Source organism: Mobula birostris, chromosome 13 (assembly GCF_030028105.1).
Source record: "Mobula birostris isolate sMobBir1 chromosome 13, sMobBir1.hap1, whole genome shotgun sequence".
Taxonomy (NCBI): Eukaryota; Metazoa; Chordata; class Chondrichthyes; order Myliobatiformes; family Myliobatidae; genus Mobula; species Mobula birostris.
The window spans coordinates 18,913,395-18,932,518 of NC_092382.1; the positions used below are offsets into that span (position 1 = coordinate 18,913,395).

General features: G+C 44.3%; 1 protein-coding gene across 1 annotated transcript in view; it reads left to right on the top strand.

The window, feature by feature from the left end:
* Positions 1 to 15,204: 15,204 nt before the first annotated feature.
* LOC140208492 (uncharacterized) overlaps positions 15,205 to 19,124 on the top strand; it is a 29,227-nt gene continuing 25,307 nt past the window's right edge. The window contains exon 1 of the mRNA XM_072277183.1: positions 15,205 to 17,022. Within this exon, the coding sequence (XP_072133284.1) occupies positions 15,569 to 17,022 (1,454 nt within the window). The 5' untranslated portion in view covers positions 15,205 to 15,568. The remainder of the gene's footprint in view (positions 17,023 to 19,124) is intronic.

Below are 19,124 nucleotides of genomic sequence, written 5' to 3' on the forward strand. Positions count from 1 at the left end.
TGACACCAGTCAGATGTTGTTCAGACCTCAGACAGAGTCAGCAATCAAATGGTTGAGCATGGGGCGATGAATGTGCTGAGCTGTGTATATCACAATGCAAGAAATATCGTAGGAAAGCCAGATGAGCTCAGGACAGGGAATTATGAAGTTGTATCCATTGTTGGGACTTGGTTGCATCCAACAGTCTGAGGGATTTAGAGGAATAGATTTGTAGAGAGATTGCACCATGCCAGGATACAAATGTTGTTCCAGTAAGTGATTTTAACTTTCCATATATTGACTGGGACTCCCATACTGTAAAAGGACTAGATGGGGTAGAGTTTGTCAAATGTGCCCTTAATCAGTAATTAGAATTTCTGACGTAGAAGTGTGCAATAAGCTGTTAGGAAATGATCCAGGGCTGGTGACAGAAATTAGTGATCATAATGCCGTGAGATTCAAAGTAAATATGGAAAAAGAGAGGTCTGGACCACGGGTTGAGATTCTAAATTGGAGAAAGGTCAATTTTGATGGTATGAGAAAGGCTCTGACAAGTGTGGTTTGGGACAGGCTGCTTTCTGGCAAAAGAGTACTTGGTAAGTGGGAGGCCTTCAGAAGTGAAATTTTGAGGGTGTAGAGTTTGTATGTGCCTGCCAAAATAAAAGTTGTAAAGTTACAGGTGCAGGGAACCTTGCTTTTCAAGAAATATTGAGGCCCGGGATATTTTGTTCCTCTAAATGCCTCAGACTGTTGGGTACTACCAAGACCCATTAATGACTACAATATCATGATTCCATGCCCTGAGCTCATTTGACTTTATTTTAGTTGTCTGCTGTTGGTTTCTGAAAGTTTCCCAATAGTTTTTGGGTAAGTTATTGGAATGTATGTGCAGGAACCGGATATATACTGTAAGTATTTGGATAGGTGTGGACTGATAACGGATAGACAGCATGGTTTTGTGCACGGTAGGTCATGTCTAACCAATCTTATAGAGTCTCTGGAGGAAGTTATCAGGAAAGTGGATGAAGGCAAGGCAGTGGATGTTGTCTACATGGACTTTAGCAAGGCACTTGACAAAGTCTCATATGGGAGGTTGGTCAAGAAGGTTAAGTCACTCAGCATTCAAGATGAGATAGTAAATTGGATGAGACACTGGCTTTGGGAGAAGCCAGAGTGTGGTAGCACATGGTTGCCTCTCTGACTAGAAGCCTGTGACTAGTGGTGTGTCATGGGGATCAGTGCTGGATCTGTTGTTGTTTGTCATTTATATCAGTAATCTGGATGATAGTGTGGTTAACTGGATCAGCAAATTTGTGAATGACACCAAGATTGGTGGTGTAGTGGACAGCGAGGAAGACTATCATGACTTGCAGTGCGATCTGGACCAGCTGGGAAAATGGTTTGAGAAGCGGAAAATTGAATTTAATGCAGACAAGTGCGAGTTGTTGCACTTTGGTATGACCTACCAAGGCAGGTTTTTCACAGTGACTGGTCGGGCACGGAGGACTGTTGTAGAAGAAAGGGACCTGGGAATACAGGTCCTTAGTTCACTGAAAGTGGTATCACAGTAAGATAGAGACGGAAAGCAGGATTTCAGTCCATTGGCCTTCATGAACCAAGGTACTGACAACAATAGATGGACGTTATGTTGACTTGTATAAGACATTGGTGAGGCCTAATTTGGAGTATTGTGTACAGTTTTGGTCACCTACCTACATGAAAGTTGTAAAAGAGGTTGAAAGAGTTCTGAGAAAATTCACAAGGATGTTGCCAGGTCTGGAGGACTTGGGTTATAAGGAAAGATTGAACAGGTCTGGAATTTATTCCTTGGAATGTGGAATACTGAGGGGCGATTTGTTTGTGATAGAGGGGCATAGACAGGGTAAAAGCAAGCTGACTTACTCCACTGGGATTGGGTGGGACTACAACCAGAGGCCATGGGTTAAGGGTGAAAGGTGAAACGTTAAGGGGAACATTAGGGGAAACTTCTTCACGCAGACGGTCATCCGGGTGTGGAATGAGCAGCCAGCACAAGTGGTGCATGCGAGCTCAATTTCAACATTTAAGAGGTTTTCATAGGTACCTGGATGGTAGGGGTATGGAAGTGGGTGGTTTAAATAGTTCAGCACAAACCAGATGGCCCAAAGGGCCTGTTTCTGTGCTGTAATTTTCTGTGACTGTGACAAGAACCTGAAATAATACAAAAATTCACTCTAAGTCCTTTTAACAGCTGTGCAGACCAACCATTCATCTCAGCAGGAATTTTTTATATGGCGTTAAAACTGTGGCACTTCAAGTTAATAATACATAAAAGAAAATCCTCGCTACACGTCAAGAAAGACAATTTGTGTGAAAGTGTTTCAGATATGATGGGGCCAGGCACCCATGCTGCTCAGCAGGACCAGGGAATAATAACAATGGAGAGAGTCAAACTGAGCCAAGTCACAGATTGGAGACGGCAGAAATGCCCCATTCTTATAGAGACAGGAAGAGCATCAGGGAATTGATGGTCATTCCAGATACCAGCACTGTGCCCAGTCAGAAGATGATTTCTTGGGTTGAACCTTACTGTAACAGTGTGATACCAGATCAAACCTTGGCAACTCAAGTAATCTCATCTGAAATGTTGTCCTACACCCACTGATGGATTTTGATGATCTTTTTACAGGTTAAAAATAAGAAGGAATTTGTCTCCAGGAATCGCAAACACGGCACACCAGTTTTGCTGTCTCTGTCTAGATATTTAAGAAGTGGAGCAAGGGATTCAATCGACCATCCTTCCTGGTCAGACTGTTGGGAGGGATTCACTCGGTCATCTGACTGACTGGCACACCCGTCATTTTACACAGTGGGAATGGATTCAATCGGTCATCTCAACTGAAGGTACATCAGCAAGTTCACACTGGACAAGGCCATTCATCTGTTCTGTGTGTGAGAAGGGACTCAGTCGGTCTTCCCACCTGTGGACACACCAGTCAGTTCACACTGGGCAGAGGCTGGTCATCTGCTGAAATTCTGGGAAAGGATTCACTTAGTTATCTGACCTAATGGCTCACCAGTGAGTTCACACCAGGGAGAAGCCGTTCACCTGCTCAGACTCTGGGAAGGGATTCACTTGGTCATCTAACCTAATGGCTCACCAGCGAGTTCACACTGGGGAGAAGCCGTTCACCTGCTCAGACTGTGGGAAGAGATTCACTGAGTCATCCACCCTACAGAGACACCAGCGAGTTCACACTGGGGAGAAGCCGTTCACCTGCTCAGACTGTGGGAAGAGATTCACTGAGTCATCCCACCTACGGGTACATCAGCGTGTTCACACTGGGGAGAAGCCTTTCACCTGCTCAGAATGTGGGAAGAGATTCACTCAGTTATCCCACCTACAGAGTCATCAGCGAGTTCACACCGGGGAGAAGTCGTTCACCTGCTCAGTCTGTGGGAAGGGATTCACTCACTCATCCAGCCTACAGAGACATCAGCAAGTTCACACTGGGGAGAAGCCGTTCACCTGCTTAGAATGTGGGAAGGGATTCACTCAGTCATCCCACCTACAGAGTCATCAGCGAGTTCACACTGGGGAGAAGCCGTTCACCTGCTTAGAATGTGGGAAGGGATTCACTCAGTTATCCCACCTACAGAGACATCAGCGTGTTCACACTGGGGAGAAGCCGTTCACCTGCTCAGTCTGTGGGAAAAGATTCACTGAGTCATCCCAACTAAGGAGACATCAACGAGTTCACACTGGGAAGAAGCCATTCACCTGCTCAGTCTGTGGGAAGAGATTCACTCAGTTATCCCACCTAAAGAGTCATCAGCGAGTTCACACTGGGGAGAAGCCGTTCACATGCTTAGAATGTGAGAAGCGATTCACTCACTCATCCACCCTACAGAGACATCAGCAAGTTCACACTGGGGAGAAGCCATTCACCTGCTCAGTCTGTGGGAAGAGATTCACTCAGTTGTCCCAACTACAGAGTCATCAGCGAGTTTACACTGGGGAGAAGCCGTTCACCTGCTTAGAATGTGGGAAAGGATTCACTCAGTCATTCAAACTATTGGCACACCAGTCAGTTCACAGTGGGGAGTGGCCATTCACCTGCTTAGAATGTGGGAAAGGATTCACTCAGTCGTCCAAACTAATGGCACACCAATCAGTTCACACTGGAGAGAGACCACTCACCTGCTCAGACTGTGGGAAGGGATTCACTCGGTCATCCCAACTACTGGCACACCAGTCAGTTCACACCGGGGAGAGGCCATTCACATGCTCAGTCTGTGAGAAGAGATTTACTCAGTCATCCTACCTACAGATTCATCAGCGAGTTCATACTGGGGAGAAACCTTTCACCTGCTCAGAATGTGGGAAGAGATTCACTCAGTCATCCACCCTACAGAGACATCAGCAAGTTCACACTGGGGAGAAGCCGTTCACCTGCTCAGTCTGTGGGAAGAGATTCACTCAGTTATCCCACCTACAGAGTCATCAGCAAGTTCACACTAGGGAGAAGCCGTTCACCTGCTCAGAATGTGGGAAAGGATTCACCCGGTCATCCGAACTACTGACACACCAGTCAGTTCACAATGGGGAGTTACTGTTGTTATGAATCACAAGGTTTCGTTTGCTGTGGAGCGAGAGAGAGAGATTAAGAAAGTGAATCAGTCTGACTTTCAGCTTGTTTACATCACTCACAGCTTGTTTAGTTTTAACTGAGGACACAGACACTCAGATTCAGATGGAGACAAAGGCAGAAAAATGGAAGGATCGAAACCAGGGAACTAGTGGCCAAGGGTCATTGTTTCGAACTTTCCTATGCCGACAAGGGTGGGTTAATTATCAACTCAGCATACATCGAATGTGTGGTTGTCACCTTGTTTGATCAATAGGAATGGATCTGATTTGGGGTATCCTGTGGAGACCACTTATGTGTTAACCCTTGCCTGGGTGTGGTGTGGAAATTCACTTGAAGACAATACCCCTTGTGACAAGTCACTTTCGGTGATAATTCGTATGTGGATGTGAAACGACAACGGATAAAATCTACAGCTACTGTTCTCTTGTTTTACCACCGTGGAACCTGTGGAATTTGACATAATTGCCTTCTCTCAACATTTACCCTGGATTACAAATATCTCTCTCTCATCACCTATTCTGTGGATGAACTGAACTTTCATAATTCACCATCTCAAGACTAAGCCTTGTTTCCCCTGAGCTCAATAGTTTGGGAGTTATATTTACACACAAATATACACATAGCACGGTTAACTTTTGCTTATCTTGCTTAAGTTATGATATTATAAGTAGATACTATTAAAGATAGTGGATTTAACATCAAAACCAGACTCCAGTTGTAGTTTGTTGCTGCTGGTTTATTTCTAAAGTGTTATGGTTCATAATAAAATTGGGGCCTGCGCCTGGGATATGAACAGATTTGGGGGCGTATTGATTAATTATCGATTTCATTGGAGAAATCTCTTTTGATTTATTTGTGTGTGGAAAATCAGCAGCAATGGATGTTGATAGATGTCTGGAAGCGCCAACCTCTGAGGCACTAAAGGACACCAGAAGGATTGAGTTGTTGAGTATTGCTAAAAGGCTAAAACTTGCTAAGGTGAAATTGACAATGAGAAGGACACAGATGCAGAAGATCATAACTGAGCATTATGTATCTAAGGGTGTGTTTAAAGTGCAGGAGTTGGAGGTGTTTCCTGAAAGTAACCGAGTCAGCTTGAGCTCCAGTACAAGTTAGGAAAATTAAAGATGGAGGCTGTGGAAAGGCAGAGGCAGTTTGAGGCTGGAGAGGCAGGAAAACAGAGAGGAGAGGCGGAAGAACAGAGAGGAAGCAGAAAGACAGTGGTTGTTCAAGTTGGAAAAGATAGAAAGATTGTAGCAAAGCTGTCTCACGTTAGACTCTGGTGATAAGTTTGAGGCCAGTTGAGAAGTTCAATTGGTACCTCCATTTGAAAAGGCAGAGGTTGATAAATACTTACAGCAATTTGAGACGGTTGCTCAGAGTTTAAAGTGGCCAAAAGAGGGTTGGCCTATTCTCTTACAAAGTGTAATTAAGGGGAAGGCTCAGCAAGCCTATTCTGCTTTGACAGTTGATGAAGCAACTGATTATGACACAGTGAAACAGGCTGTGCTCAAAGCTTACGAGTTGGTCCCAGAAGCGTACAGGCAAAAGTTTAGAAATTTGAGGAAATCTCTGAACCAAACTTATATGGAATTTGCTGATGAGAAGTTTGTGTGTTTTGACCGCTGGTGCCCATATAAAAATGTAAATGATGATTTTAACAGCTTGAAAGAGTTGGTTTTAATTGAAGAATTCAAAATGTGCGTTCCTGATGACATAAAGATATATTTAGATGAAAAGGATGCTGCCACTTTGCAAGAGTCTGCTAGATTAGCAGATGTGTTTGCTTTAACTCATAAGGTTAAGTTTACCCAGAATAAGACCTTCCAAAAGAGTAGCAGGGATAACCAGGGTAAACCAGAAATTAAAGCTGGGACTAGTGACAAGAGTAAGGATGAAGGGAAGCAGTTGAAGGAGAAATATTCTGGTCTTACTTGTTACTATTGTAAAAAAGCTGGTCATATGATGGCTAATTGTTCTGTCCTGAAGAAGGAAAAGGAGACAGTCCCAAATGCCTGTGATCAGTATGTTGAAGCACCTATAAACTCAAAGGGTTCTGAACATTCTGTTGAGGCTCAGTTAAGGACTGAGAGGTCTGACTGAGTTAAGAAAGGATTTGATCATTTTATGTCAGATGGGTTTGTATTAGTAATGGAAGGGTCAACACCGGTACCAGTGAAAATTCTTCGAGATACTGGGGCTTTTCAGTCACTTCCATGAGACAGCGTTCTAAAGTTTGGTGATGAGACGAACAGTGATGAGGTAAATCTTATTAAAGGCATTGGGGGCAGCATTGTTTCTGTGCCATTGCACAAGGTAACTTTACAGTCAGGGTTGGTTTTGGGACCTGTTAAGATCGGATTATGCTCCAGTTTACCAGTGGAAGATGTTACTTTGCTGTCAGGGAATGACCTGGTAGATGGTAATGTTGTTCCTGCAGTGCAGTTGCCAGCTAAGCCAACCACTGACGACCCACAGACGGATTTTAACATTTATCGCAATAACTCGAAGTACGGCTAAAAAGTCTGCCAATGCAGACGGTTCTGTGCAGCATGATTCTGATACCCATGATAGCCAAAATCAGGGTGACCAGGATTCAGCTTTTGATGACTTGTCAGGGACCTTTCAGCCTTCATTGTTTCAACAGGATTCAGGTAGTAAGTCTGATGAGGAAGATTCATCCCTGTCTAGGAAGGAGTTTATAGCAGAACAGAACCAAGACCCTGAGATTGAAGCTTTATAAAAAACATCTTTCTCAGATGATGAGATTAAGAAAATGGCAGTGGGGTATTATCTCAAGGATGGAGTGTTAATGAGGAAGTGGAGGCCACCTGCTATACCTGCGAGTGAGGAATGGGCAATTGTTCACCAAGTTGTAGTTCCTAAAGTTCATAGGACTGAAATTTTAACTTTGGCCCACAGTATGCCCTTCGGTGGCCATTTCGGAGTGAATAAAACTGTAAACAGGATTATGAAAGAAGTTTACTGGCCGAATTTGAGGAAAGATGTTGTGACCTTTTGCAGAACCTGTCACACTTGTCAAGTTGTGGGTAAACCTAATCAGGTCACCCCAGTGACCCCACTCCGGCCTATACCTGCATTCGGTAAACCCTTTTCCAAAGTTATAGTGGATTGTGTTGGCCCATTGCCAAAGACTAAAGCTGTCCATCAGTATTTACTAACTATTATGTGTACTGCATCCAGATTCCCAGAGGCAATACCTCTCAGAAATATTAAAGCTAAAACTGTGACGAAGGCTCTTAACAAGTTTTTTACTTTATTTGGTTTGCCTAAAGAAATCCAGTCTGATCAAGGAAGTAATTTTACATCTAGATTATTCCAGCAGGTAGTTTATGAACTGGGACCTAAACAAATTACATCGTCTGCGTACCATCCGGAATCACAAGGGGCTTTAGAAAGATTTCATTCTACCCTCAAAACAATGATTAAGACATACTGTGTTGAAAATGGAAAACACTGGGGTGAAGGAATACATTTGCTTTTGTTCACCATAAAGGCTGATTTATACTTGTGCATTCGGGATACGCCGTATCCTACACCGTAGGCCCAATTTAATTTTTGCATAGCCCTACGCCGTAGCGAGCATGCGTAGTTGTGTCTGCATCGCTATACACTTCACCACCAAAACGCTAGTTGGCTGTGGGGTTTCTCTGACACTGTTGAGCTTCTTCGTGAGAGACATGGACGAGGAAATGCATTTCAAATATTTTTGGATGTCGGCAGGTAGATTTGACGATTTGGTTCATTGTCTCCAACCATTTATTTTGCATCAGTGTACAGACATGGTGGAGAAAAGCAACCGGAAATGCGATGCTATCAAACGAACCAATCACAGTTGTTGTCTGTGTCGCCACGACGCGTGAGTTACTTTTTAGAGGAGGTGCACATCACCCAACGGCGTAGGGTGCAGTGTGTGTATGTGGTGCCTGTCGCATACATTTGACACACAAGTATAAATCAGGCTTAAGAGAGTCGGTACAGGAATCACTCACTGGGCTTTAGTCCATTTGAACTTGTATTTGGTCACAGAGTGAGGGGACCTTTGACCTTGTTAAAGGAACAGTGGATTGATGGGGATGTACATGTTAACTTGTTAGACTATGTTTTGAAGTTCAGAAATAAACTACACCAAGCCTGTCGTCTAGCAAGACAAAACTTGAAGATTTCTCAAAACAAAATGAAGTGTTGGTTTGATAAGCGGATCAAAACAAAGGGATAATGTGCTTGCCTTATCTCCAATGTTGACAAATCCACTTCAGGCGAAATTCAATGGACTGTATGAAATAGTCTCTCAAATTAATGATGTGAATTATGTTATTAAAACACACGACCGATGTAAACTAACACAGGTAGTACACATCAATATGATAAAGCCTTATTCTGACAAGCAGGCACCATCGGTGAGTGTTGTCAAACATATCAATCTGGCAATCCTGAGAATGAAACAATTGACTCATCTGAGACTTTTCACAAGCCAAACATGGTCCCGGTTAGACTAATGAACTCGGTTGTTCTCGAAGACATTGACAACAAGTTGGCTCATCTGCAGCCAAAGCAACAACAACAGCTGAAGGAATTAATTCTGAATTTTAAAGATTTATTTCCTGATGCTCCCAAGTAAACCACGGTCGCAGTACATGACGTAGATATTGGTCAAGCCAAACCGATTGAACAACACCCATATCGCATGAACGTAGAAAAGTGTAAATTGGCTGAGCAAGAAATTGAATATATGCTGGGAAATAGTATTATTAGGCCTTCAACATCAGATTGGAGCTCACCCTGCATTATTGTGCTCAAACCTGATGGTAGAGTTAGATTTTGCACTGATTATAGGAAGGTAAATGCAGTAACAAAAACAGATGCCTATCCTATCCCTAGGGTGGATAATTGCATTGATAAGGTTGGAAAAGCTAATTTCTTACAAAGATTGATCTGTTGAAAGGGTATTGGTGTGTTCCATTGACGGACTGAGGTAGAGAAATTTCTGCATTTGTGACACCTTCTGGGTTGTATGAATACAATGTTTCGCCATTTGGAATGAAATATGCTCCAGGAACATTCCAGAGAATGATTGATTCTGTAATTCAAGGGTTAGGACACACAGATGCCTATATTGATGACTTAGTCACAGGGAGTGACACTTGGGAAGAGCATATCTCTGTAGTAGAAGAGCTGTTTGACAGGCTTTCCAGGGCCAATCTTACAGTTGACCTAGCTAAGAGTGAATTTGGCCATGCCACTGTGATCTGTCTTGGCTGTGTTGTAGGTCAAGGCAAGTTGGCTCCTGTGCAGGCAAAATTCAGGCCATTTCTGAAGTTCCTGTTCCGACTGTGTGACGAAGGCCCGTCACTGATTACAGACGTCTCAGGGCACACTCGGTAAAACACTCAAAGGGTCATCCACATACATTATTCCCCTCTGTTATTGTGGTGAGTGCACGCGTCACAATAAATCAACAGTCACAATTTTACACTCATCCCCAGCAGTAATAGGTATGAAAAAAAGAAACACACTATGTCACAGTTTTATTATCTCAGGTCAATTTATTCATATTCATCTTTCCAGTAAGTGTTTTGCCGAAGTGTCATGGTAATCTGACGTTTCTCTCCTCCACAGTCACTGGGTCTGAAACAGAGCTGCTGCATGGAGCTGTCTTATATAGAGGCAGCAGCAACCTGCACAGGTGTGCTGATGGTGGAGGATACCATCTTTACCTGGGACAAGGGTTATGTTACCTAATTACTCATCTTGTGGTAAAGTTTTGGGGTTTATACAAGTTATTTAACCGGGAAATGGTGAATCCTGTGATGAAGTATATGTGTTTATTGTGAGAACTGGTGGTAGAGTTTCAGATTGTGTGAAATGGAAGATAATTGAGTTAATTAGCTTTTGGTTAGTCTCGGGGGATTGGCTTAGCTGTTATAAGCCTCAGGTTACCAAGGCTTTGGGTCGTTTTTTTTTCTGTTTAGTCTGAGGGTGGCTGTTAACCAGACAAGTGACAATTGCAAGCTGTGTGTGTGTGTATATATATATATATATATATATATAATATAGTATTTTTTTAAAAAAAATTTCTTGTTTTCATGTGGACATCCAAGTTTTTGTTTTTCCACTATCTTTGTAAATAAAAGCACCACAATCTATTTTTGCCACTCAAGCCATCTTGTTATTTTTCTTAGACAGTTGACCCACAGTTTTTGTGACAGACTGGTAAGAAGGCTCTTGGAAGGTTTCTGGGAATGGTTGGATATTATCGTTAGTTGTGTAAGAACTTTGCTGATATCACTCTTCCTCTGACTAATCTCCTGAAGAAGAGTGAAAAGTTTGTTTGGACCGAGACTTGTCAGGAAGCATTTGATCAATTGAAAGTTATTATTTGGGATTAGGCCAATCAATGTAGTGTCATCAGCAAATTTAATTAACAGATTGGAGCTGTGGGTGGTGACACAAGTCATGGGTGCACAGAGAGTAAAGGAGGGGGCCAAGGATTCAAGCCTGTGGGGCATGTGTGCTGAGGGTCAAAGAGACAGAGGTGAGGGATCCCACTCTTACCACCTGCCAGCCATCTGACAGGAAGTCCAGGATCCAGCTACACAAGGCAGGGTGAAGGCCCAGGTCTCTGAGCTTCTTCTCGATACTTCACAACTTCGTATGGCTAAAGCTCTGCCCATGACTGCAAGGAACTGCAGAGAACTTTGGTCTCATCTGGAAACATCATAGAAACAAGCCTCCCCTCTATGGACACTTCCTACACTTCCCCTGCCTCGGGAAAGCAGGCCGTGTACTCAAAGATGCCCACAACTTTGGACATTATTGCTGCAAACCCAAACCTCCATCGGGGAAGAGATGCAAAAGTCTTAAAGCGCGTACCACCAGGTTCATGGACAGCTTCCTGTCTGCAGTTGTCAGCCAAATTAATGGTCTCCAGTCCAATATCTATATAGGGGAAATATTTATGTACAATACAGAAACTGGTGTTACCTGTGTGTATTGTGGTGATGCAAAAGTTGCTAGAGAATTTGCAAGTGAGAGGAAGTGGAGTGATATTTGGAATTCTGACTTTTTAAAGTGTCATTCAGCAAGCAAATCAGGTATGGACAATGTGCAAAATTTCTGGTGAAAAAATCCTTCATTAACCGTTTCAGGCCTGCTACATAGGTTGTGAGAGAGTGCAGATGAACTCGATCAAACCCAGAGGAGATCAAAGTTCTTACTGACAGTGATATGCCAGCTGTTAAAATAAATACCTCTCTATAGAAAATTCACTGTGCACATGTTGTCACCGGGTAAAAAAATGTACAGTACAAGATTTATGTGCACACTGGTCATGACAAATTAGAGGGGATATTGGTGGGAAGGTGGGGAGACCTCCAGTGTCCCTGATGCCCTCACCTACAAGATGTACATCCAGCTGCAGCTTGTAACCCTGCACTTTACAGAGTGGGAACTTGAAATGGATGAATTTTGGATCAGCTGGGAGTTGGAGGGGGTGATAGACATGACATGAAGAGAGGTGAGTTACACCCAAGGTGCAGGACACAGCAAACTGGGTGAGAGTCAGGAAGGGGAATGAGGTTAAATAGCCATCGAAGAGTACTCTTCTGTCCATCCCACACAACAACAGGTGGAACCACTTTAGAAACATTTTGGGGGAATTACCTGGCAGAGGAAAGTCAAACGGGTGATAGGGGATTCGTTAGTTAGAGGAACAGAACAAGAGGGGACCAATATCCTAGTGATAAGGCTCGCTAGTGCTAGAGTTGGAGTGGGGTGATGTGGTTAAAATAAGTTGTAGGGGGAATGGGAGCCAGAATGACAGAACAGATAGTGGGGAGGGTGAATTGAATTGAATTGACTTGACTTTATTACATACATCCTTCATATACATGAGGAGTAGAAATATTTACATTACGTCTCCATCTAAATGTGCAATGTGTAATTTATAGTAAATTATAATAAATAGTTTGTACATAGGACAGTCAATATAACATAGTTATGCAATTGTATCAGCATGAATTAATCAGTCTGATGGCCTGGTGGAAGATGATACCCTGTTGGTCCTTTTGTTGTGGTACCGTTTCCTGGATGGGAGCAGCAGGAACAGTTTGTGGTTGTGGTGAATTGGGTCTCCAATATCCTTTGGGCCCCTTTTACACACCTGTCTCTGTAAATGTCCTGAATAGTGGGAAGTTCACATCTACAGATGTGCTGGGCTGTCCGCACCACTCTCTGCAGGGTCCTGCGATTAAGGGAAGTACAGTTCCCATACCAGGCAGTGATGCAGTCGTCAGGATGTTCTCAGTTGTGTCCCTGTAGAAAGTTCTTAGGATTTGGGGCTCCATCCCAAACTTCTTCAACCATCTGAGGTGAAAGAGGTGCTGTTGTGCTTTTTTCATGACACAGCTGGTATGTACAGACCATGTGAGATCCTCGGTGATGTTTATGCCAAGAAACTTAAAGCTGTTCACCCTCTCAACCCCAGATCCATTGATGTCAATAGGGGTTAGCCTGTCTCCATTCCTCCTGTCATCCACAATCAGCTCCTTTGTTTTTGTGACAATGAGGGAGAGTTTGTTTTCTTGACACCAGTCAGATGTTGTTCGGATCTCAGATAGAGTCAACAATCAAATGGTTGAGCATGGTGCAATGAATGTGCTGAGCTGTGTATATCACAATGCAAGAAGCATCGTAGGATAGTCAGATGAGCTCAGGACAGGGAATTATGATATAGTAGCCATTATTGGGACTTGGTTGCACCCAACAGTCTGAGGGATTTAGAGGAACAAATTTGTAGAGAGATTGCAGACCATGCCAAGAAACAAAGGTTGATTCAGTGAATGATTTTAACTTTCCATATATTGATTAGGACTCCCATACTGTAAAAGGACTAGATGGGGTAGAATTTGTCAAATGTGTCCTTAATCAGTTCGTAGAATTCCCAACATAGAAGTGTGCAATAAGCTGTTAGGAAATGATCCAGGGCTGGTGACAGAAATTAGTGATCATAATGCCATGAGATTCAAAGTAAATATGGAAAAAGAATGGTCTGAACCGCGGGTTGAGATTCTAAATTGGAGAAAGGTCAATCTTGATGGTATCAGACAGGATCTGGCAAGTGTGGTTTGGGACAGGCGTTTTCTGACAAAGGAGTACTTGGTAAGTGGGAGGCCTTCAGAAGTGAAATTCTGAGGGTGTAGAGTTTGTACGTGCCTGCCAAAATAAAAGTTGAAAGGTAACTGGTGCAGGGAACCTCGGTTTTCAAGAGATATTGAGGCCCGGGATATTTTGTTCCTCCAAATGCCTCAGACTGTTGGGTGCTACCAAGACTCATTAATGACTACAATATCATAATTCCACCCCCAAGCTCATCCGACTTTTTTTTTGTTGTCTTCTGTTGGTTTCTGAAAGCTTCCCAATAGTTTTTGCTCTTCTGTTTGCCCTCTCTTTGGCTTTTATGTTGGCTTTGGCTTCTCATTTCATCCACAGTTGTGTCCTCCTGCCTTTCCAATGCTTCCACTTCTTTGGGATGTATCGATCACTCAGCTCCTGAATTGCTCCCAGAAACTCCAGCCATTGCTGCTTCATTCTCTCTCCTACCTTTTCCCTTCCAAACAAGTTTGTCCAGCTTCTCTGTCATAGAAACATGGGGAAGTTCAGTATGGAAACAGGGTATTTGGCCCATCAAGTCAATGCTGAAAAAACATCTAAGCTGTCTGATGCAACTACCTGCACCAGGACCATCGCCCTCCATACCCCTACCATCCAGTCTGCTATCAGACTTCAGTTAATTGTGAAATTGAGCTCATATTCACCACTTGTGCTGACATCTCATTCCACACTCTCACGACCATTTCAGTAAAGAGCTTTTCCAAATGTTCCTGTTAAATTTTCACCTTCTCCACTTACCCATGACCTCTGGTTGTCATCCCACCCAACCTCAGTGGAAAAAGCTGCTTGCATTTACCCTATCTATACCCTCATAATTTTGTATACTTCCAACAAATCCTCAAAGCAATGTATAATTTCCTTCTTTATGTTTAGAGCCTTTTTTAGGTGTATAAGCTAATGAGGGGCATTGATCATGTGGATAGCCAGAGGATTCTTTCCCAGGGCTGAAATGGCTAACACGAGGGGCATAGTTTTAAGGTGCTTTGAAATAGATACCGAGGGGATGTCAGGGGTAAGTTCTTTACACAGAGAGTGGTGGCTGCGTGGAATGCACTGCCAGCTATTTGTGTGAGAGTGTTTCAGTTACTGTGGGGCCTGGAACCCATGCAGCTCAGTGGGAACGGAATAATGCCAATGGAGAGAGTCAAACTGAGCCAGGTCACAGATTGGAGATGGCAGAAATGCCACATTCTTAGAGAGACAGGAAGAGCATCAGAGAATTTGATGGTCATTCCAGATACCAGCACTGTGCCCAGTTAGAAGATGATTTCTCTCTCCAGCTTGGGTTGAACCTCACTGTAATAGTGTGATGCCAGATCACACCTTGACAACTCAAGGGATCTCATCTGAAATATTGTCCTACACCCACTGATGGATTTTGTAAATATTTTTACAGGTTAAAAATGACAAGGAATTTGTCTTTGGGAATCTCGAACACAACACGCCAGTTTTGCTGTCTCTGTCTAGATACTTAAAAAGAGGAGCAAGGGATTCACTCGATCATCTGACCGGCTGGCATGCCCATCATTTTACACATGGGGGGGAGCCCATTCACCTGCTCAAACAGTGGGAATGGATTCAGTCGGTCATTTCAACTGAAGATATATCAGCAAGTTCACACCGGACAAGGCCATTCATTTGTTCTGTGCGTGAGAAGGCATTCAGTTGGTCATCCCACCTGTGGACAGACCAGTCAGTTCACCCTGGGCAGAAACTTGGTCATCTGCTGAATTTGTGGGGAAGGATTCACTCGGTCATCTGACCTAATGGCTCTCCAGCGAGTTCACACTGGGGAGCGGCCATTCACCTGCTCAGACTGTGGGAAGGGATTCACTGAATCATATAAACTACGGATACACCGGTCAGTTCACAGTGGCGAGAGGGCGTTCACGTGCTCAGACTGCGGGAAGGGATTCACTTGCTCATCCCAACTGAAGGTGCATCAGCGAGTTCACACTGGGGAGAGGCCGTTCACCTGCTCAGACTGTGGGAAGGGATTTACTTCGTCCTCTGTTCTACAGAGACACCAACGTATTCACACTGGGGAGAGGCCATTCACCTGCTCAGTGTGTGGGAAGGGATTCACTCGATCATCCCACCTACAAGCACACTGGTCTGTTCACACTGGGGAGAGGCCGTTCACCTGCTCAGTGTGTGGGAAGGGATTCACTTGCTCATCCCACCTGAAGGTACATCAGCGAGTTCACACTGGTGAGAGGCCGTTCACCTGCTCAGACTGTGGGAAGGGATTCACTCGATCATCTCAACTGAAGGGTCATCAGCAAGTTCACACTGGGGAGAGGCCATTCACCTGCTCAAACTGTGGGAAGGGATTCACTCAGTCATCTGAACTGTTGGTACACCAGCAAGTTCACACTGGAGAGAGGCCGTTCACTTGCTCAGTGTGTGGGAAGGGATTCACTCGGTCATCTGAACTGAAGGTACATCAGTCAGTTCACACCGGGGAGAGGCCGTTCACCTGCTCAGACTGTGGGAAGGGATTCACTTGCTCATCCCAATTGAAGGTACATCAGCGAGTTCACACTGGGGAGAGGCCATTCACCTGCTCGGACTGTGGGAAGGGATTCACTTGCTCATCCCAATTGAAGGTACATCAGCGAGTTCACACTGGAGAGAGACCGTTCATCTGCTCAAACTGTGGGAAGGGATTCATTCAGTCATCTGAACTGAAGGTACATCAGCGAGTTCACACTGGAGAGGGGCTGTTCACCTGCTCAGACTGTGGGAAGGGATTCACTCAATCATCTGAACTGAAGGTACACCAGCGAGTTCATACTGGAGAGAGGCCATTCACCTGCTCAGACTGTGGGAAGGGATTCACTTGCTCATCTGCACTGAAGGTACATCAGCGATTTCACACTGGGGAGAGGCCGTTCACCTGCTCGGATTGTGGGAAGGGATTCACTCAGTCATCCGCTCTAATGGCACACCAGCGAGTTCACAGTGGGGAGCGGCCATTCACCTGCTCAGTCTGTGGGAAGGGATTCACTCAGTTATCTCAACTGAAGGTGCATCAGGGAGTTCACACTGGAGAGAGGCCATTCACCTGTTCAGATTGTGGAAAGGGATTTACTACGTCATCTCAACTACTGAGTCACCAGCAAGTTCACACTGGAGAGAGGCTGTTCACCTGCTCAGACTGTGGGAAGGGATTCACTCGGTTGTCTCATCTTCAGAGACACCAGCGAGTTCACACTGGGTAGAGGCCGATCTGCTGCTCAGACTTTGGGAAGAGATTCTCTCAGCCATTGCCACCAAATGTCCATCATTGAGTTCACACTGGGGAGAGGCCGTTCACCTGCTGTGAATGTGTGAAGCAATTCGCTCAGTCATCTAACCATATGTAACTCTCGCTTCAGCTAGCAGCTTAATATAGGGGGTGATAGCCCCCAGCCCGGCCAAACTTAAGAAATCTCGTTTGGGTGGATGCTGCACGATGTGACCCCCATTACAAATCAGTACCCCAAAATAACAAACGGTACATAATATGCGATTAAACGATTGGGCTTTGTAGTTCTTACTTTGACTATAGGGCTAGTAAAGAAAAAATAAAGGAAAAGGGCCCACTCTCTCCATTCATGTCTTCTCATCGCTCCCAAGCAAAAGACCTGCAAAAATCTCTCTTCCAGACTCACAAGAAAGAACAACATTTCTCTCATTGGATAGCCCTGCACTTCAAAACTCTGTTGTCTCTAGTCGTAACGTAAACATTGCTGCTACAGAGAAACAGTAACCTCAGCAGTGAAACATTACAGAGAGGCCATTACATTAACACTGAAACCTCACAGCATGTTACAGTTGTGACACACTACTGGGTTCACAATAGACAATAGGTGCAGGAGTAGGCCATTTGGCCCTTCGAGCCAGCACTGCCATTCACTGTGATCATGGCTGATCATCCACAATCAGTACCCCGTTCCTGCCTTACCCCCATAACCTTTGATTCTGCTATCTTTAAGAGCTCTATCCATCTCTTTCTTGAAAGCATCCAGAGACTTGGCCTCCACAGCCTTCTGGGTCAGAGCATTCCATATATCCACCACTCTCTGGGTGAAAAAATGTTTCCTCAACTCCATTCTAAATGGCTTACCCCTTATTCTTAAACTGTGGCCTCTGGTTCTGGACTCACCCATCAGCGGGAACATGCTTCCTGCCTCCTGCGTGTCCAATCCCTTAATAATCATATATGTTTCAACAAGATCCACTCTCAGCCTTCTAAATTCCAGTGTATACAAGCTCAGTTGCTCCAATCTTTCGACAAATGACAGTCCCACCATCTTGGGAATTAACCTTGTGAACCTACGCTGCACTCCCTGAATAGCAAGAATGTCCTTCCTCAAATTTGGAGACCAAAACTGCACACAGTACTCCAGGTGTGGTCTCACCAGGGCCCTGTACAGCTGCAGAGGGACCTCTTTGCTCCTATACTCAATTCCCCTTGTTATGAAGGCCAGCATGCCATTAGCTTTCTTCACTGCCTGCTGTACTTGCATGCTTGCTTTCATTGACTGATGTACAAGAACACCTGGATCTCGTTGTACTTCCCCTTTTCCTAAATAGATTCCATTTAGATAATAATCTGCCTTCCTGTTCTTACCACCAACGTGGATAACCTCACATTTATCCACATTAAACTGCATCTGCCATGCATCCACCCACTCACCCAGCCTGTCAAAGTCACCCTGCATTCTCATAACATCCTCCTCACATTTCGCACTGCCACCCAGCTTTGTGTCATCGGCAAATTTGCTAATGTTACTTTTAATCCTTTCATCTGAATCATTAATATACATTGTAAACAGCTGCGGTCCCAGCCCTGAACCCTGTGGTACCTCACTGGTCACCGCCTGCCTTTCCAAAAGGGACCCGTTAATCACTACTCTTTGTTTTTTGCCAGCCAGCCAATTTTCAATCCATGTCAGTACTCTGCCCCCAATACCATGTGCCCTAATTTTGTCCACTAATCTCCTATGTGGGACTTTATCAAAGGCTTTCTGAAGGTCGAGGTGCACTACATCCACTGGCTCTCCCTCATCCATTTTCATACTTACATCCTCAAAAAATTCTAGAAGATTGGTCAAGCACGATTTCTGCACTGGGGAGAAAGTTTCAACGAGCTGCATGCTGGATATTTGTCCATCACCGTTGCTGAATGCAATTTCGAGAGTGACTGTCGGTGCTGAACTCTGCAATTATTGCTGTTGCTCACCAGACCCAGTTCTGCACACTGGTCACTGAGCATGGGAGGAGGTTCTTCTGCTGCATATTCACCTTTATTGGGACTGGAGTTTAACGTGGACT